Genomic DNA, 21,618 nt, shown 5'->3' on the forward strand with positions numbered 1-21,618 from the left:
ATCATTTACTAAATATACATTCATAAATATAAACTTTTAATGTTTTATCTAATTAATAAATACTTATATTTTTATAATATTATGTTAAAAATTAATAAGATAAAAATTTTTTAAAATGTATATATATGATTAAATATTTTGAAAAATACTAATATTAATTTTATTCATTTTTTTATTTTTAATATCAAATTAATGAAAATCAAATATTATTATTATTTTACAATAACTCTTATATACATTTAAATAACTCCAATTGGTAAAAAATAATTTTCATCAAATAATTCAAACAACAAAAAAATATTTAATTTTCTTGTAAAATAATTAAAAAAAATTTCTCCAACCCAAATCTTTTTGAATTTGCAAAGCAAGATAAGAGCTAGAACCGGTAGTAGACGTGCTTTTAACAAAAGAATTTGAAACTTACAAAGTCTTTCACATATACATACGACCACCAACAGCTTTACAAAAACAAAAATTTTCATTCATTTCTGCCAGTAAAAAAATTCACCATCACAGAAACAAGTCACTGCCAAGTGCCAATTCAGACCAACTCTGCTCCTCTGGCCATAAAACTAGAACCCAAAATTATCCAGGAACTTTTGAAACGGCCCCTTAAATATATTAATCCAATCCTGTGCTAAATATTCACAATAATCTGCCTCTGATAGATATCGGCCGACTTGCATTCTACAAGATGGAGTCCAAATAATGAGTATATCGCCTGCGATTGAACTCTAACAAGCTGCCATAAGTCCGATCCGCAACCCCAACAAAGAGAGCTTCTGTATCTGGGCTAAAGGATATTCCAGCTATCTCACCAAAAAGGTCAATTTCTTGGCAATTTACATACCCAGACTCCGCGTCAAAAACATGGACGAAATCTGCTGGCTCGGCCATGCCCAAAAACCGACCATCTGATGTGAATTTGACAGCTCTAATTGCTCCCATTCTTCCCTTCAACACAGCAAGGGACTTGGATAGGTTTCTTATGTCCCACAATCTGCAGGTAGTGTCCTGATTCCCAGTAGCCAGAATGTGCCCATCTGGGTGCCAAGCTGAAGCAAAAGAGTAGTCCAAATGCCCTTTTAGACAGCTAGTGACCTGCATTGTACCAAAAAATTAGACATACGAAGAATTAAAACCTCAAATGCACCAAATATGTACAGTCCCAGCAAGACTAACATACTTTGCCAGACTGAGCATCTGCAATCAGGCACTCCACACTATCTCCAAGGACTGCAAGCAACTTGCCATCTGGACTCACAGAGGTATTCTAGACAGAACACAAAACCATACAGGTAATAAGTACATTAAAAAAAATATTGACAAATTGAAATCTAAAGCACGGTTCTGAAGAGCAACACTTACATTTACAGACCAGTCGAACGAGAAGCAGTTAAGGCTAGCAAAAGTTTCAGCATCAAAAATTCTGATTTGAGCATCATTATTTGCAGCCATAACTCTCATTGCACCACTGCAGATACAAAAGATTTTAGTTGCTTGCCTTTCAAAAAGTTATCAAAGTTGTCCATATTATCCTGTAAGAGAATCAATATTTCTCACCTAGGATTCCGGTACACATCCACTGCATTGGTGATTGCATTATCATCAGTAGTTAATTTTGTGCAGAATGCTACCCCTGGTTGATATAAATACTGACCAAGCAAAAGAATAAACTCAAAAACATTAGCCAAATTGCAAATAAAATATCAAATCAATAAACATCTGTCAGACCAAACACATACCTTGCAAATAAGCTCCCCTTGAAAACCGCCTGCCACCATTAAATTCTCTTTAACTGCCATAGTGCTAATCTGCACTCTAGAGAGTTGCTGAGACAGCAATCCAGGACGTTTCTACAAAGATACCAAGAGAAGGAATTTTACTCGAGACCTCTTTGAAGTAAGTTAACAGCAGAAGTCGAATTTAATTGTGGCCATCCTTACTAACCAGGCTGGGAACAATTGGCTTAGCCACATTCAGCACTTCTTTGCCTTTGTGTAGCAGTGATGACCAATGCATTACTGAGTAATTTTGCATGAGGTACACATCATGCTTTGATGTAGCCCACAACAGATTTCTCAGCTACAAAGAAAAATAAATTAGATTCATAACCATAAACTAATAACAACATTCTGCCATATATAAAAGCAGATCAAAATTTATATCATCCATCACCTAGAATGCACTTTGAAACTAAAGTCATAAAAGTAAATCAAAATGCATGTCTGTTAGAGTGCAATTGTGGAAGACCATATGACCACATAATCCTTTTGCCTACAAAAATAGGGATAGCAATTAACTACAGACTCACAAATAGCTTCACAACTCAATAGGATGACTAAAACTACTGTCTTCTAACATCATTTATATAAAAGTACAACTCAACACAATATCATGCTCAAGATTATGCTTAGTGCAAATGGGTAGCAAATAAGAGAGACAAACCACCATTGACTTTCTTTTGCAGATCATTGATTTTGAAAATAGTTACCAATAAAATATTAATTAGCCCATAATTACAGTTCACACCCATAAAACCCATAAATGCACCCAAATGATTTTTGATAAGAGACAAGCTCAATTTCATCACATGCAAAAGAAAACACTACAAATGCATATGTCAAATAACCCTTCATTGACCTTATGTAACCCCCTACAAAATTCAAGCCCCAATTTACTTTTGCTCAAAATACCCACTATGGAAATAATAAAGAGAAAAGGAAAAAGTACTCACAAATGGTGGCTAATGCATGAAAAAGTTGCCAGATGAAACAAAAATGATAAAACACAGGTAATTACGTGACAATTAACAAAGCATAATTCATAAAAGATTATCAGAGTTCAGTATGTGAACTGGTTAGGACCCACCCTATTTAGCTATAATAGTATTGACTCAACACAATTAAATGCTGATGATCACTTGGAATCAGGGGACCTGCACAAACCACCATTGACTTTTTGTGCAACTCAAGGAGCATAATGCAGAAAGATCATCATGCAGTAAAGGATGGCAAAATATTTATGACTCACCCTATCTAACCTATAGAAGTAGGACTCAACACAATGGCAAGCAAGGATGATAACACCATAAGTTCACTTGGATCACAAGCAAAACAAAACAGTACAAATGCATATGCTGCAAAATAAAAAAGGCAAAGGGAAAAAGTATTCCCGGAAAGTGGCTAATGCATGAAACTTTGCCACATGAAATGAAAATGATAAAAGATAAGAAATTAAGTGATTATTACTAGAATGACACAGCAGAATGCATGAAAGATTATCACACACTTCAATATGGTGAACTGGTTAGGACCCACCCTATTTAGGTATAAAAGGGTTGACTCAACACAATGAAAAGCTCACGATCTCTTGGAAGTAATGACTAGTGGACCTGCACAAACCACCATTGATTTTTGTGGCACTCAAGAGCATAACACAGAAAGATCATCACACAGTTAAAAACTTGGAACTATTTATATGGACTAATTACTATGAAGCATGATGCATAGAAATTATCACACAAGTAAGGATGGCGGACCCAACCTTAACAGCTCATATGACATAAAACTACCCAGCATCTATTCAAGAAGTAAATCAACGAGGTTAGGACATTGTTTACAAATGCACCTACAACTCCAGACCTCTATCAAAGAAAAGGGGTAGGAAAAATGATATGGAAGCATAAACCAACAATGAAAAACCTAAATGGCACCATTCATAGATCTACACAGATCCGATAAACACATTTACCCTCCAACTGAAGTTCAAAAGCCAATTGGCTAAGACAAATACACAGCTCATTCACAACAACGGAAACTGAAATATGGAATTTGGCACCAATTAAGACTTTCCTCTAACTTGATAACAGAAAGAAATATGCAAAAATAAAATTGAGAAAGGAAACTGGTTCCCCAACCAGTAATCAATTTCAGCATGCACATGAAGGAGATCATCCAAGAATAATATGGGACATTAATCAGATAATGCAAATTGGATTACTCATGCAGATAGTATCTCAAAAGCATGTAATAATGCAGATGGTCCCTCAAATGTAAATTGAAAAATGCAGATGGTCCCTCAAAAGCAATAATAAACTAACACATTCTGATAACCATGAGTGCATCTAGTAATTTAAAAATACTCTTAGCAATGATAAAATGCAAAGTGTTAATTGGCCTTCAAGTGCAGGACACATTGCTCTACTCAAATTACAGAAACCACTACACAGGCCTCTCAAATGCTCAAACATTTTTCCCATCATACCATATAACAATGCATCTTTATCGCGCCAGCTGCTCAGAAATTACTCCCAACTTGCTTTAAAGGCTGAAATAAGAGAGAAATAGCATTCCTAAATGCCACAGAGGTTAATTACATAAAATTAACAGGTAACAAATATATTCCTAACCCACAAATTACAGGAACAATAAAATGGTAAATCATATATCTAAATGCAAGGATCAAATAGTAGCCCCTAGAAATGAGAATGAATCTGAAGTAAAGGAAAATTAAATGGTCAAGACATAGATTACTAACAACTATGATAAAGCTGTCTTAGCACCTTGATTAGATCAGTGGAGTTAAATGTAAAGTCTGTGGCAACTCTACACCCATGGCTCGTATAGTGTCAGAAAAGACTACATCTAGGGAATAGTTCAAAGTTTAATCATCAACATCATAAGCTTCACAATGGCAGCTAGATGCTGTAGCAGTTTCGTGTGCAAGCACATGTATATAAGCAGAAGTATGGGGTGTGGGAGTGTGTGATTGTGCCTTCAAAGTGTTTGAATCTGTGAATGTTTGTCAAAAACTACAAATGTAACGTTCTAACTATAAATTTCAACAAAATTTCAAAAAACCCAAGTCATACCACAGCCATGAAGCATCAATACCCGTACCTCTGCATATATTGCTTTTAAATTTTTACAATTTGTATAACTGTTAGCATGTGAAAGTAAAAATAAAGCATCCTTCACAAATCTGCACAAAAAGGATTCATGTGAATACAAACCCCATCTTGGTTCCTTAAGTGGGGTACATTAAATATTTCAAACTAACAGAAGAACAAGAAAAAGTTGACAAAAAAACTCTTAAGTCAAACTGGAATTAAAATATGGCCTCACTCAACCCTAATTAATCTCAGGAACTTAGCATGCTTAGATTAGCTGCTGTAAGTTAACTACAAAGCCATATAATTTACATTTATCACAAAAAGAGAAAAAGCTACTGAAGCCTATGGTCTAACAAAGCAGATGTAAACTCCATACCTTCCAATGAATGGTTCAGGCAGAGAGCCATAATCAAATAATAACATGGATAAAATGTAATAATATGACAACAAGACCTGCAAAACTATGAGACTAGTGATATGCACATAATTTAAGTTCAAACCTGCAAAGGATAACTACGTGAATTAACAAGACCAAAATTAAGAGGATGCAAAACTATATGGAAAACTTGATGGTGGGAAGCAGTGCTGAATATAAAAACTAACAAATAAATTAAAATTTAAAGACTCCAAGATAGCACCTCTTATAAACTGCAGATAATTATGTGCAGAATGAATTTAAAATTCATATGCATTCAAAACATTGAACATGCCGAACCATGACATTTTAAAAATCAACCAAATTGTGCTTAGACGGACTTGTCATAAAAGATGAAGAGTTGAAACCTCCACTCAAATAAATGCAATGCGATGCCTTAAAATGGGAACGAAATTGCAAACAACCGGTAGATCAACACTAGAATTAAAAGTAAGGAGCAAATTCTCTACCTGGAAGTGCACAATTGTCGATTTGACAAGCCTTGTGTTAAACTGAAAGTCATAAAAGGCCTTTCCCTTCTCTACTTGCAAGCATTCCTGTCAACAGGATATGCGTATTTAGCAAAAAATTTTTTGGAAACGACTCCGTAGGTATATGGGCAATTCAGGGCTAAAACATCCTTACAGTTTATGGAAATTAGAATTAACGGATGAAAAAAAAAAGCTTTAGATTTAGCAAGAAATACAGAAACTAACCTTTTCCATCTCTTCACGAGAACCAGAGAGGTTCTCGTAGTTCTTGTACTGTCTCAATCTCGTCTCGCGATACTTATCTCTAGTGAAGTTAAGCCTCTCCCAAGGAATTCCTTGTATATCTTTTCCATTTCTTGCTTCCATAGCTGATGTATCAGTTTTCGGCTTACTCTGTTTCCAAATAACAGCAAACATGGGAAAAAAAAGAGAAGTTAACTACAGATTCTAGAATCCAAATCGTGAGAATCAAGCATAATCGTGAAAGACTATAAAAACATACTGATTCCAAATCGTCTTCAACGTCGGAGTCAAAGGAGTCCAAATCGGCGGTGTCTCTCTGAGGCTCAGGTTCGGCGAAGGGATTGTCGTGCTCGAAATCATCGACGTCGTAGTAGTCATCAACAACGTATTCGAGATCGTCGTTTTGAAAGTGTTCCATTTTTCTACAGTCGGGGAACAGGTTACAAGCAATTTTAGTAAAAAAAAGAAAAAACAAAACAGAGCCTTAAACTCCTATATCACTTACCATCAATCCAAACAAAAAAAAAAAAAAAAACATAAGAAACAGTTGTTGAATGAGGAAATTGAGAAGAGAATTTTACAAAGCAACATAACTTTTTCCTTATAAAAAAACTAAAATATTAATAGCTAATTGAGTTAAGTATGAAGGCAAAATGCTACGAAAACAACAAAAGAGAACGGAAAGCGCAAAATCAACGTAAACAAACAATCCTCGGAGAAAGAAAATTAAAAAAAGAAAAGAAATAAGGAGCCATAAAATGGTTCATTTATGGCCTGCAAAAACCATTCAAAAATATAAAGAAAAAATGGCAAAGAAGAAAATGCGAATAAAGAGAAAAATTACCTCCAAAGAGTGGTAGACGGTAGATCACGAAGGCACAAAGAGGTTTAAAAGCAAAAAGAAAGGGAAGAACAGAGAAAACAAGCGCAAAATAACGGGAATCTAAACGGTTTACCGGGAAACAATCAGAGAGAGAAAAAGAAAATCCGAAACAGTTCAACGGCCAAGATTACAGTTACAACTCGAGCAGTGGAGAAGCTGAAAGAGGTTCGTTTAAAATGCTATAGACAATTAAGCAAAACAACAGAGGAAAAAACAGGAAAACGAAGAAGAAAGTTTTATAGAGGCTTTTGCTAAAACAGCAATGAAGCCCTTCCCCATCGCGCTACTTATAGCGGGGGAGTGTGAGAGTGGACCCAAGAGTGAGGGGCCCAACTGTAAAAAAAAAAAAAATTAAATAAAGGAATCGGTGTGCTTTTGTAGGGTCCACTCTCAACCGTCAGGTTTAAAACAGGTGGATCACTGCCGTGGTAGAAAGGTACAAATGAATTAAGCTGTAATTAGCATGAATTTAGGGCCTTGTTTTTTACGGGAATAGATCTTTGATGCCCTCTCTGTCTGGCCTTTTCCGGATACTCGAGTTCTCTCTTTTTACCCTGTTTTGACTTTCCCAAACTACCCCTTTAAGTTTCGTGTAATCTTTTCCTAGATTTTATATTTTCCACTTTACCAAAATAAGTGAATGAATCCAGGGACGTGATTGGTGACTTATTGTTAATTTCCATGCGTAAAATTGCCACTTAAATGAGGAAGCACCTTTATTATGATTTCTTCATTTAACCTTACATGTCAAAATTAAATGAATAAAATCATCCTATTAGAATTTTGAAGCTCAAATTTGTTATTGTGATTTATTAGAAATTATTATTTTTCCATGTAATAATTATTCAAAATCTCTAGATTATGCGTGTTTAACAATATTATTAATTATGAAAAATACTTGAAAAATAAAAAATTATGATATTTCCGGACATTAAATTTTTGAAAACAAACTAGCTTAATAAACATAATTTTAACATCTCAAACCAACACCGTGCTGTAATTGGTTTCTTTAACTAATAGACTATCCATTGGGATCCATTTTGAATAACTGAAAACTAAAATGATCTAAAGTTGCCAATGAATCGTTGCCACTATTGTCCCAAGACTTTTGCCCATCTTTGGAAGCCAATTGTCAAAGTCAAGCTAAGCTAGAAAATAAATTAGACGAATTAGTTTGGTGCATATTGCAGATTTGAGTCAGAAGCGGATATACAGAGTGTCAATTCATACATGTCCCTCGCATTTGTTTTCACTTTTCAATTTTTTTCAAAGCCACTTCCCTTTCCTCGTTTTCAGACTAAAAAAAGGATAGTTCTGTAAATTCGTTTCCCAAATGTTAAATTGTTGATTGTTCAGACAGAAGCCCGCCCACAACTGTCGGTTGCTGAGAACTTTCCGTTCCCAACAAAGCCCCTTGACCTGACAGTTGTGATACTGTTTAAGTTAATATTTAAGAAAAAAAATTGTTATTAATGTATTATTTTTAAAAATTTGATAAAAAAATTGCATTAACTGTAAAAATTAATTAACTAAAAATTTTACTAACGAAAAATCTTAGTGTATCTTTAAAAATTATTTTTAACGTATTAAAACATATTATTTAATGTAACATAAGTTTTAAAAAAATCCTTAATTCACCTAGCAAAACTCATTAATTAATTACATTTCACAACTAATGAATCCAAATAAATTGACGATAATTAATTAAATAAACAAAGGCGTGGTGGGGCGCATCTTCCATCTGATCCACGAGCTACGATATGGTGTGTCCACGTGTTTGGTTCACAGCACGAGGTCCAGAACCTTGGCACCCTCCTGTTCCACCACGTGGCTTAGCGCAGCGGACGGATCCCTCGATTTTCCCGTCTTTGAACGCCGTTACAGTAAAAGAAAATAAATAAATAAATAAAAAGTCTAAACCAGGGTTAGAAAACAGTGGTGGTTTGGTTGGTGAAGGGTTATCGTCCACCGCCTTCGTTCTTGCTTTTGGTCCATTTGGGTCGGTTAAAAATAGGGACCCACCCCTGGGTGAGGTTCCTGATCCGTATTTTGTCATTTTCCAAAGCCTAAAAGGTGGGGTCCGTTTAGGGTGTTCGCGCTTTCGGGTAACGTTCAGGGTTTCACCTCAGAGGACGAAACCTTTGGCTCGTCTTGATAAGGCTGCGTTTGTATTTGGTGACACTTTTTACATTAAAATCGATAGGTGTCACTCTTAAGCCACACACGTCTACTGTCCCTTCCGCCAACTAATGGTTATCGTGTCCTACACACAGAAAAAGAATTTAATAAGAGCTAACCCAATTTTTGGCTTAAAAGTTGTGTATTTTAATTAAATTATTATTCTTTCATCGTTCATTTTCATTACAAGTCATACCAAATAAATATTTATATTTTTTATTTATCATATTAAATTATTAATTATTTTAAATATATTCTAATAAGATATATCGCTAATGAAAATTCAAAGTTATAAAATTTAAATAATCTTTTAAAAGAATAAAAGAAAAACAAGTGGCTGAGGAATAATGATGACGGTCAGTGTGACTGCAAAGAACCAAAAATGCAGATCATGTCATTGGGTTGTCTACTTTTCAGTTTTGTGTACTAAAGGCTCCTCTCCTTTTCTTTGTTGTTAGCATTATTTTCGTTTTGGTGTTTTGGTGTTTTGGTGTTTTCCAGAGTCTAGAATCTAGAACCGTAGGACAGCTCGGTATAACTTAAAAGGAAAACACCCGCACCTAATTTGTATTTGCTCGTCGTTCTTTTTATTAAATTTTAGTGTTTTTTTTTTCCTTTATTGTAATTTTTAGGGTACTAGAATTAAAATTCTTTCCAATTTTCAATTTTATTTTTTATAAAAATTTGTCTTTTATACTGTAAAACAGTGAACATCTTGTATATCAAAGAAAATAAGCTGTGAACGGTAAGTATAAATCAAAGTCCCAAATTCCAGACATAGCTGGCAAGAAAGACAATATGCCTAATAGGCTAAAAACCATCTTTAATATCTGAACATTTTAAAAGCGAGCCTGACTTGAATAGGACATTGAAAGGCATTATTCCATATCTCACTTCCTGCCACGCCCATGTAAATGGACTGATCCAGGTGACCTGTTACAAGCCTAAACATGGGTCAAAACCATCGCTTTCAAAGTGAAATGAAATTACATTCTTCTTGGGAGGCCAACCACGTGAGATACTTTGGGCTTAATTTGCGTGGTTTTATTGGAGAGGTGCCAACTCTACACTTGAATTAGAAAAAATTGTGGAAAATGATATTTTTTGATAAAAATATTTTAAAAGTAATTATTAAAATAAATTTAATTATTTTTAATTATATTTAATCATGATTTGACAGAAATACTTTTTTAAATTATTTTAAATAAATTAAACCATTCATCATAATTTTTTCTCATTTTCCTTCATTTGTGTTTCGAATTTCTCTCTCATCTCAATTTCTCAAATTTTATCAAATTTCTCTGTTCGACATTCATCTGCTATACTTTCGATTTCTCTCTCTTACGTTTTCATATTTCTCTTTCTTACGCTTTCAAGACACCAAACAATAGTTTTGACATACTTGGATGGGTGGTTGTTTGGGAGATTCGATTTTTAGGTGTTTTGGATAAAACTAAAACGGCAGAAATAATCACAAATGTATGAAATAACTTTTAATTGAATCAATTCAGGACCTAGATATCAATAAACTCAAAATTTTAAAATTTATAAATCTAGGTTTTCAAAGAATTTTTTTTTTATTTTTAGTCAGAGTGGGTGCTTTAGATAAAAAAATATTTGTATTTTGATTTATGAAAACATGTTAGAAACACTTTAATCTATGCCAAATTGTCAAAAAAAAAACCAAAAAAAAAAGAAAAAAGTTGAGAGGATTTGAATTTTCACAGGTTTTTGTACATGGCTTGTCACAGACTTTTGTATATGGCGTGTCACACGTTAACCATGGCTTGTAATAGACTTTTGTTCATGGCGTGTAACACACTAACCATGACTTGTTACAGGCTTTTGTACATGGCGTGTCACATGCTAACCATGACTTGTCACAGATTTTTGTACATGGTGTGTCACATGTGTTTGTACATGGCGTGTCACACGCTAACCATGGCTTGTCACAGATTTTTGTACATGACGTGTCACACGTTTTTGTACATGGCGTGTCACACGCGAACCATGGCTTGTCACAGGTTTTTGTACATGGCGTGTAACACGCTAATCATGACTTGTTACAGATTTTTGTACATTGCGTGTAACATCATAACGTATAACTTCATTAAGGATAATTTTGTCCAACTTGGTTACAAATAGTTAAAACTATAAAGATGGTCATTTTTAAAAATATCTTATCTTTAAGGACTACTTTTTAAAATGTCCCCTTGAATTATTACCCTCTCAACTTCCTTCAACCTTCTTTTAGATTTTGAGAAGTTTGTACACGATACAAATACAATATGGATTTATTTAAATAAATTTAAGTTTAAGTTAATCGTGTTTTATGTATTAATTGTATCTATATAATTAAAAACATCAATAAATTGTGTTTTAACTGTATCAAATTCGTTTAACTTGTTTAAGACATGATTAATCAAGGATGAATTAAAATTTTTTTAAGTAATGTCATAATTAAAATAATAATAATAATAATTAAAAAATAAATATGTTAAAATTCATAAACTAGAAGTTTTAACATTAAATTACAGAAAATGTAAATTCAGTACATTCATTTAATAGTTCAAAGTAAAAATATCTAAGAAAACTATAATTGTCCATGACGATTTTTCATATTTTGAAAATGTTACATAATAGTATCAATAGAAACAATATAAAATACATCTAACAATATTAGAATTAAATAAAATATGATCTTACATAACAATTATTAGGTTTAACAATTAACAATATGACAATTTTTAATTCATTGATCAAAACTAAATATAAGCATCCACAAACCACATAAAATTAAATATAAAAATCAAATAATCAAAATCTACAAAATAAATAAAAAAACGACTCATAATTTTCAGATCTTATTTGACATGCAATATTATTTTCAATTAGCTATATTATAATTATGAACTTAAACTATCAAATATTTAGACATGAAGTATTTAAAAACTTAATTTGAATTGAAAATTAATTATAATTAAAGCTTAGTTAAGTTGTTTTAAAAGAGTGAAAAACACAACTAAGAATTGAGGAGAGGAAACGTCACTGCTGATCTGAAGAGTAAGATTTGAATTTTTGGAGAGGGAGTAGTTTACGTTTTGACTTGTTTTTAATTAAATTTTAAATTATAAAAAGAAAATTTTGTGTCTTTTCATGTAGTATTTAATATTAATAAATAAATTATTTTTTGATAATATTTAAATATTATTAATATATAGATTTTTTAATAAAATCTACTTTTTGACCACTCCTTACAAAATTATAAAATATTAATGAGTTCATTAATATTATTAAGTATATAAAATTCTAAAAAATAATATTAAAATAAATATTTTTCTAATTGAGTGGTGTCATGTGACACAATTATCATGAATGTAGGTTTGTCCTTGTGATTAGTTAATCATGTTATTATGTATTTGTATAACTTGTAACATGGTTATTACTTATTTATTTAATTGTGTTCACGTGTCATGCAAATACATTTAGTACACAACTAAAACTCATTTATTGATGCATATAAATATTAATATTTTTACAATAATTAAAATTTATTAATATTAAAATTTATTATATTTAGTATATATTATAATATTTATAATTTTTTGTTATAAATTTGAATCATAGAATAATATTTTACTTGTACATATTTCAATTTAATTATTTTAATTGTGTTAATCGTGTCATGTTATATAAAATTTAACCCAACATATTTAATAAACGTGTTAGTTATCTCATGTCGTGTTATATATATATATATATATATATATTAAATATATTCATGTACGTGTTTAAGATCCTGACATGATTCCTTAATCATGACATATTCATGTTTACCGATGTAACTGTTAATATCTTATATTTACACAACAAGATTAAGACACAAATATACAAATTGCCAAATTTACCTTCTTCTTTACTAAAGGAAGGGATCTAAATGGGAGAATCTATATCTGGTTTCACGTTAATTATCACTGTAGATGCTCAATTTTGACTAACTATTATTTTTGAAGTATTGTGTTACAGTAAAAATTACATCAAAGGCGTTACAGTGTAGAAGCTCGAGGTCACTTCAAGCACGGAAGCGTCAAAGGGCATTCCAAGCACAGAAACACCTAGGGGTGTTCCAAGCACAAAAGTGTTCAAGAATGTTCTAAACTCGAAAGCACCTAAGATTGTTTTAATTGCGGAAGTGCTCAGAGGCGTTTCAAGGAGTGTTCCAAACATAGAAGCATTCAAGGGCATTCCGAACATGGAAGCACCCAAGTACGTTCCACAGGTGGAAGTGCCCAAGAGTGTTCCAAGCGCAGAAATGCCCAAGAGTGTTTCAAACGCAAAAGCGTCCAGAAGTAAGCATGGAATAGTTGTTTATTCAAGGAAATAAAAGTAACTCGGAACAAGTGGCAGGGCTAATGAGTTACATTTGCATTTTGGATGTTTTAGAGAGTTTGGCTTAGTGATTCAAATATTAAGATAGTTATGAGAACTTTCTCTTAATTTTTTCTTGAAGTATATGTGCTTTATCTTTTTTTTTTCTTTTTTTCTTAAAAATACACGTGGTGTACTATCAAGTGTCACAACTCTATTACCTAAAACTTATACTCATTACCTAATGTAACATGGTAATTCTTTAACTGCTCTTCTATGATAAATATGTTCTCTTATGATTGAACGTGTTCTTTTAACTATTCCTAAGAAAATAATTTCATTCAATATAAATTTAAGAGTTTTGGAAGTTGGGAAGCACTCAGAAATCACTAGAAACTTAGTAAATATTATCCTGAAAGCTCTCTCTAGGCTCCTCTAGATATTCTTTCTATTTAGCCCTTCTCATTCATCGTAATCCATCGCTTCCTTCATATTATTTTATCCTTCACCACCTATCACAAAAACACTAAGAACTATTCCAATATTCTTCTCTTTACCATAAGAACTCTTTGCAATCACTTATATTTATCTCCTATTCAATTGGGTTATTTGTTTCCAAAATTTCATAAATTTGGATCAATGAACATAAAGGCATGTAATTATATTAATATAAGGATTATACACATTAGTTGGAGAAGTATATGCTTTTTTATGGATTTTCACTACATCTTTGGAGACAGCCGAAAGCATTGGAAAGTAGACTACCTAATATTGTTAAAGAAAAAGTATACCTAGAAACTTCTGCTTATAAATGCCCATCACTTGGTCAACCGCAAAAGCATAGCTGTTAAAGTAAAAATATTCATGCCTAACTGCTCAATATTCTCCTAGAATAAAACAAGGTTATATTTTCCTCAATGCTACTGCCCTTTTTAGAATTCCGTTATTCAAACCTTGTCTCATTTGTCCGTTTACGATCAAGCGCTCCTCTTTTTTGATTAACTTTAAAAGTCTTCGTGATCTTGACAAGTTTAATAATAAGAAAAATCTATTTTAATTATTGAAAAATATAATTAAAGGTTGGGTAAGTAGATACCTCTTTCTTTTTTTGTTCTTTTTTTTTATTTTTAAAAACAAAAAATTGTACAAGGTGGCAGAGGTAGTTAATTAACTATTCCAATTGTAATTTATATTATTTATTTTTTTAGCTTTTTTAAAATAGATGTAACTTTACCATTGTCAACATGACGAAATTATAAAAGGTTTTTGGTTAACAAGATTATTTTAACATGTTGAACAATAAACAATTTCCATCCAAAACAACTGTGAGAGAGAGAGCTTATAACTATTACCATTGATTTTTTAAAATAATAACATTTGATTGATTATAAGTTTTCAAACATTTTTTTAATCTTAATAGTAGTATTATATTCCTTATAAAATTTATCAAGTTTTATTAATTACAAATGCATAAGTCATATAAATTACAATCGAATTTTAATTTTTTGCAAGAATTAAAATTGAATCTTGATTATATGATTTATTTAAATTTTAAGAGCATGAAAGCACTCATAAATAAATTTTAAAAACTAAATCATGCTTTTAAATTAAGTGTGATTTGGTATCGGCAAAACAAATCGTAATTAAGTATTTTAACTTTGATCACGTTAAGAAAATTGAATACTTTATTAACTCAGTTAATCGAAGCGTTTCAAATGGTGAACGAAGACGTGCCAACTGTCCTACAAGTGCCACGATAATTATCATATGTCTAAAAAGTGTCAAGCCATTTTTTTTTATTTTTAAGGAATTTTTTTTTTGAAATTAAAATATAAAGTAGAAATTTAAAAAAAAAATCAGGAAGAAAAAGAAAATGGGGGAGAGAGAAATTAAATAGAGAAAGAAGGAAAAGTGGAGCTTGTCGATGACTTCTTGCTGATCTTATCTAACAAGACAATTTTACTATATTTTAAGATATTAAAATTTTAATTAATTTTTAAATTAATTATGTTACTTACAAAGAGTATTGTGATAAGTAGAAGAGAATAAGAAAAAATAATTAAAAAATAAAAGAGAATTAAAGAAAAGTTAGAGAAAAGTTTTGAAAAAGTTAAAATCTCTCAAATGAATTATGAAGATTTTATATATAGTGTCAAAAGTAATAGTTTTTAAAAAATAAGTTTTAATGCACGTAATGAATGAAATTATTATGAAAAGGTTTAATGTTAGTAGCTATTATTATAACTCATTATGTAAATATAAAAAAAATAATTTTATTACATATAATGAGTAATAATTAAAAACTCATTTTATAATTGTTGAAGTAATTGGATGTAATAATACTTGTTCTCGAATAGAAGGTAATAAAAAAAGTGTAAAAAACTATACGAAAACAAGTAAAGAGAAAAAAATATACTTAGTGCATGTTTGGTTTAGTTTTTTTTAGCTTATCTACATCTTAAAAGCTAAAGTCAGGCAAAACATGATCTTTTAATAAGTTCTTAAAAAAAAAACTTTTTTTTAAAACAAAATTTAAAAAAAAGAGCTTAAAAAAAAGCTCCAAGGATGAGCTTTTTTTTTTCTCTTCTTTTAAAAATACATTAATTTTCAGGAAATACCCATCTCTCAATTAATCTCCCTCTCCTCTCCTTCCTTCTACAAATTACCATTATTCAACATAAATAACGATATTGCTTTTCTCTACCTCTCAACAAAAACTAATAAAAAAATAGAAGACCCAACAACAGAATATCAAAATCTAAAATTTTTTTGTTCTTACAAAGATTAAGAGAAAAAAAATCTAAAATTCAAAACTGTATTTATATACTATTTAAAGATTTTCTCTCCTTTTCACCAAAAATAATTTTAATATTAAATACATCGTTTCCTCTTTTCTCTTTTTTTTTTGAGAATTGAAACATCATGGTCCGATTGCTTGTTAGATCAACAAAAATCTAATACTATTACTACTATACAAGTTTGAAAATTATTCCTTTTTTATTGATTTATTTGATTTTAATATATGAAATTATATATAAATTTGAAGCATTACATTATAACTTATTAGGTGATTGAAGATAGCATGAATACCCTATATAGTAATTTTAACCGAAATTAGAGCTTATATAATTTATTTTGTTAAACAGTTTACCAAACAGTTTTAGCTTTATTCTAAAACTATTATTTTTCATAAGAACTTAATAATAGTTTTTAAATTAAAAAAAAATTAGGCCAAACAGGCTATTAAACAAGTACAAAAGAAGATGTATGTGAACAAGTACATTAGAAGTTGTATGTGAATAGATATATGATAATAAAGCAAAAAAGAGAAAACACTTGTATTTCAAGAAAAGATTAAGAAAAACATTTCTTAACTACTTCCATATCTAAGCCACTCCGGAACATTTCAGAATGAAAGTAATCTATAAACTCTGCTATTTATTCTGAGTTACTATTATTAACATATGTGTAAAGTGGTTATTTTGTATAAAGTAGTTGTTTCACTTAAATTATTTGTTCTACATGAAGTAATATTTCACTTATTTTAATTATTTTACGTAAAATAATATTTTATTTATTTTAGGTGAAATTATACTTCACTTGTTTTAATTATTCTTACTATTTTATATATAGTACAACATTATAAATAATTTTTTTGTAAAAAAATAAATATTAATAAAAATCAGATATCTACTTTATCTAATTATATCTAGCTGCCACGCCTATCGTTTTCTTTCAAACTTCCAAATTTGCCCATCAAAAAGAATTGAAGTCCTATACAAAATCTTCTTTAAAAAAATCATATAGAAAAGGGGGAAAAGAAAGATAGTTTTTCTTGTTTTTTAGGAGTGATCAGCAACGAGTAAATCGTGGCATTTACAGCTTACTAATCTAATTTAATATGATTTGTGCATTAAAGTGGTTCTTGCTTTTTCAAATTAGGTCATGAGATGCGTTTTCTATGTTGATCGAGGAGCTGCTAAACGTGTCAAAATATTTCTATTATATTTATTTGTGATTCCTTGTCATTGTTTAATATGGCATAATTGGTTAAGCAGTAACCTCACTGAGGATCTAACTTATATATATATATATATACACGATTTGATATTAAATCAACCTTTCTCGAGACTTCGAAACATTAAAATATCAATTAAGCTTTGGTAGAGGACAATATATAATTCTAAAGAAGGGTAATAGAACATATTTTAAGAGGGAATCACAGCTTAATTAAGAGCAAAAAAAGGTAGATTTGCGTTAAACTATAAGATTAGTACCATTATGAGGGCAAGACTCTTCTGTCATAATCGAGAATTTAAACTTTCTACTTTTTTGTTGGTGGCTGTACTTTCATATTCTAGGTAACCAATCACCTCCCCCCCCCCCCCCCCCCCCCCCCCCCCCTTTTTAATCATTCGAATTGGGAACTATGTCTTGTTCGGACCTTAATTTATGTCGATGCACGCAAACATATAGAGTGGGGGTTCAGAGCCCATTATCTGCAAGCACTATATCGAGCTTCTTGATTTCTCAAAGGTTCTTGATTGAGAACAGTACGTGCCCACTGAGCCACAGGATTTTTGCAATGGCAGAAAATGGATCATGGGGCAGCCTAGTGCCTTGTGCTGTTGTGCACCAAATCAGTGGGGCCTTTGAGGTTTTACACCATCACTGAAAACAAAGCTGATTTCAAACTTATGGTGTAACACTGTCTGAGGAGAAGTAAAGAAAAATACCAAGCTTAGTTATCAAGGAGCAGGGTCCAGGAGACAGTAAAAAGCTCGGCAGGTTCAATCAAGATCTAGCTGGCGAGCGAGGTTTAGGGGAAAAAAACACTAGAAAAAGCCACCATCAGAGTGGGATCAACCCATTTAGGAGCATGTATTCATATGATATATCAGATGGGAACCCGTTAAAAAAGAACAGAAGAAGACAATAGGTCAATATTAATCCTCTTTGCGGACCAATCAATACTAACATAATATACAGAAATGTGACGAACCATTGCTAATATCATCTGCTGTTTTCTTGGCTTTATTTTTGATGGAAGAAAGAGTTTCCAGCCAGGTTTGATTGTGACTGACAGCTATTCAAGATGACAAATAAAATCATTCAGGGAAAAAAAAAAAAGAAACTGTAAACTGAAAAATTAATTACAAACTATCTATCTTTGATATTGACTTACAAGAGACAAGCATGCAGTTAATGCCTACAGAATTTGAATGCTGGTAGTCGGTGTGGAGCATTCAATTGAATCAATTCAAGCCTAAAATGTTCAAAACAAAAATCCCATCCTCGAAAGGTTTTATATCAAATTCAAGGTCCAGTCGACATGAAATGGTCTTGCATGAAATTTCTCCTTCGCTTACCTGGCCTGAACCTTAAGTGATCCATGTCCTTTACATTGCTGTGCAAAAGCTTAGATATTTGCTTGTCATGGAAGTTGGAAGATGTTTTTTCTTACTTCCCAAACAAAGACTCAACCGAGATTTCCTGTAGTAAAATCCAATCATTCAATATTCCGTTGCATCATTCTCCATGTTCACCTCCGACCAACTTGAAATCGGAATCTTTTCTAGGAAACTCCATGACAATGGAAAATTGACAGCCATCCTACCTCAAAGTCTTGTATTATAATTGATTCCTACGGAACGAATCACAAATTTCTTCCACGCGGGCCTTTCTCTTTTTGTAAATTATGAAAACAATCATGCTTTTTACTATTGTTCTAGCTGCTTAAAACAGAAAAAAATAAACCATACACGCATACTCAAATGATCGATGGCTTCAAAGATAAGGTGCTTGTTGTCAAAGAAGAGATAAAAAGAAAATGATGGTTGTGAGAGAATGGAACCATTAATGGATGAGTGTTTTGGTGACAGTCCAACTTTGGTTGAATCCGATTGGTTCCCCTGCTATCAATTCGTAGTAACCTGGAGGGCTACCCAGCTATCTGCTTGCCTTGTTTATAAAGATCAATTATGAGTCCTCCCTGGATGGAAATGTACATTTCACGTCAAAAAAAAAAAAAGGAAGCTAGGCTCAGTGTATATATATGAAGTTAAATCTTTGAAATAAATGTCAACATCAATTACCATAATCACTCTTTTAACCAGAGAATTAATATATGTAATTATTACTAACCAATGACAATGATGGTTTCTTCAAACTAGTTTTATAGATTTTAAGTGGCGTGTGATACAAGAGAAATGATAGTACATTTTTTGTAACATATTTAATTAAATTATATTGTAGCGTTTTTTTTATAATAGATCACTGCAATGTAAAATTATAATACAATTACATTACAGTCAAGAGATGTAATGTGATTACAGTTCAAACCAATACAATCACATTACATTGCACTCTGCAATATTATTAAAAATATTTTTACCCTTCAGTTTTATTATTTTGTTAAAAATATTTTATAATGTTATAATTGAAATAAAAAGTAAAAAATAAAATATTTAATAAATGAATTAAAAATTAAAATAAATAAAATATAAAAAATAAAATTTATATAATATAGGTAAAAAATTAAAATAAAATATATAATATAAAAAATTATATTAAAGAAATGAAAATAAAATATATAACATTAAAAATATATTTAAGAAGTGATATTATATAACAATTAATAATAAAAAATATAAATATATTAAATTTATATTTTAATAAACAAGGTTCATTTTGAAAATTAACATTATATTCTTAACAAAATACTTATAAATCAAATATCGCAATATTATCTTTTATACATTTTAATCACTATTTTATTTGTATACCAAATACAGTAATGTTATTTTTTCTACAATCATATTACTTATAATCACATTATATTATAAAAGTACCAAACATCATCTTAAGTTTGGGTTTAAATTAGCAAACCGGTAATAGCAGCAATTGAAACTGGCAAAAAAATATCTTCAGAATCTTTAATTAAAATTTGCTATGGAAACTGTAGCAAGGTGGCAAATATTGTTCGTTTTCTCTCTCTCTCTCTCTCTCTCTTTATATATATATATATATATATATGCACATTAAAGAGGGTTGACTGGAGACTTTTGTAAAAACATTAGCTGGGGGAGAGGTATAATTATGTCTGCACATAATTCATACCATTGTCTAACAATAGAGACATCTAAAAAGTTATTGATAGAAAAAAAAAATCTAAGAATGTTAAGAATAGAATTGATATGGATAGGATCAGGAAGTGATATCAAAATCAGCAAATTGGGCTTTTGCTGGAGGCTATCATGAAATATAAATTTTGTCCACAAGTAACTGTAGAAGGAGATCCTTGATTGAGATGTCAATGGTTTTTATTCAGCCAATGAAATTCTGTGATGGTAAGAATACTAAAAACATTCTTTGTTGTTGCCAAAACAAAACTTCAGAATATGTCAACCTTCACAGGTCGAGTTCTCTTCAAAACTTTATGGTGCTGTGAACTGATTCACTGGTTTCCAAATCTGATAGTTTTTTTGCCCATTTTCCATAGCTAAACTCCGATTCCGAACTAATCATATCTTAACTAAAGGAAGCCAGCAAGAAAAATCTTAATCCTAGCCATCGACCCAAAGTAGATTATCATCTTGTGTATGCATATCTACATATCTACATATGCAGATACTACATTCACACATTATATCATCTCGAGTCCCTGTCGACATTCCATGCATGCTGGCTGTTTACCAAATCCAAGAATGTTATAACTAATAACTTATTGTGGTTTATATCCAGGAAAAACTATTCCAAATACATCGTTTTCATTACCCAAAACTATCTTCTAGTAATTAATATTTTCAAAGGGACGAGATATATAGATTGAAATCCTGTATATAAAAAAAAAATATTGGAGCCAGAGGCTAATTAAGGATCACGATGGCGATATTTTAGTCAATTTTCAGTTGGACAAGTGGACCAATAGGGACTAAGTTTTGAACACGGTTTCAAGATTTAGGTTGAAGCTCCAAAGTTTTCACACCGACTAAATTAATCAGCTTAATGACATTCAAGGGTTGGCCCATCAAAATCTTACAAGCACCGTTGGTTTCCGTTAATGTTTCTTAGTCAAATACCATAAGATATTGCTAATGTCGCCTTTTTTTTTTTTTTGGAAAAGATTCCCGTTTATGTATATAGA

At 31.1% G+C, this 21,618-nt stretch overlaps 1 protein-coding gene across 4 annotated transcripts; it reads right to left on the bottom strand.

The window, feature by feature from the left end:
- Positions 1 to 370: 370 nt before the first annotated feature.
- Positions 371 to 7,187, bottom strand: LOC18592188 (putative WD repeat-containing protein C2A9.03). Of its 4 annotated transcripts, XM_007018760.3 has the most exons (10): positions 6,888 to 7,187; positions 6,303 to 6,465; positions 6,026 to 6,193; positions 5,780 to 5,866; positions 1,951 to 2,085; positions 1,746 to 1,856; positions 1,564 to 1,655; positions 1,369 to 1,474; positions 1,187 to 1,273; positions 371 to 1,101 (listed from the first exon to the last, which is right to left on the bottom strand). In XM_007018760.3, exons 2-10 carry the CDS (start codon positions 6,459 to 6,461, stop codon positions 688 to 690), a joined length of 1,359 nt encoding a protein of 452 aa, XP_007018822.1. In that variant the 5' UTR covers positions 6,462 to 6,465; positions 6,888 to 7,187; the 3' UTR covers positions 371 to 687. The 4 variants fall into 4 exon arrangements, with proteins under 4 accessions (XP_007018822.1, XP_088665133.1, XP_088665132.1 ...); XM_088809007.1 differs by lacking the exons at positions 6,026 to 6,193; positions 6,303 to 6,465; positions 6,888 to 7,187 and adding an exon at positions 4,267 to 4,329 and having other exon boundaries at positions 5,780 to 5,868; XM_088809006.1 differs by lacking the exons at positions 6,026 to 6,193; positions 6,303 to 6,465; positions 6,888 to 7,187 and adding an exon at positions 4,267 to 4,354 and having other exon boundaries at positions 5,780 to 5,819.
- Positions 7,188 to 21,618: the final 14,431 nt, after the last annotated feature.

Source organism: Theobroma cacao, chromosome 8 (genome assembly GCF_053813885.1).
Source record: "Theobroma cacao isolate CCN51 chromosome 8, ASM5381388v1, whole genome shotgun sequence".
Classification (NCBI taxonomy): Eukaryota; Viridiplantae; Streptophyta; class Magnoliopsida; order Malvales; family Malvaceae; genus Theobroma; species Theobroma cacao.

What these genes read in the sequence shown, in the direction of transcription:
- LOC18592188 (XM_007018760.3), bottom strand. Translation starts at nt 6,461, where the DNA reads ATGGAACACTTTCAAAACGACGATCTCGAATACGTTGTTGATGACTAC. An exon ending in CGACAATTGTGCACTTCCAG is followed by an intron (nt 2,086 to 5,779) that starts GTAGAGAATTTG and finishes TTTTCTTTGTAG; the next exon opens with CTGAGAAATCTGTTGTGGGC. An exon ending in CGTTCGACTGGTCTGTAAAT is followed by an intron (nt 1,274 to 1,368) that starts GTAAGTGTTGCT and finishes TGTTCTGTCTAG; the next exon opens with AATACCTCTGTGAGTCCAGA.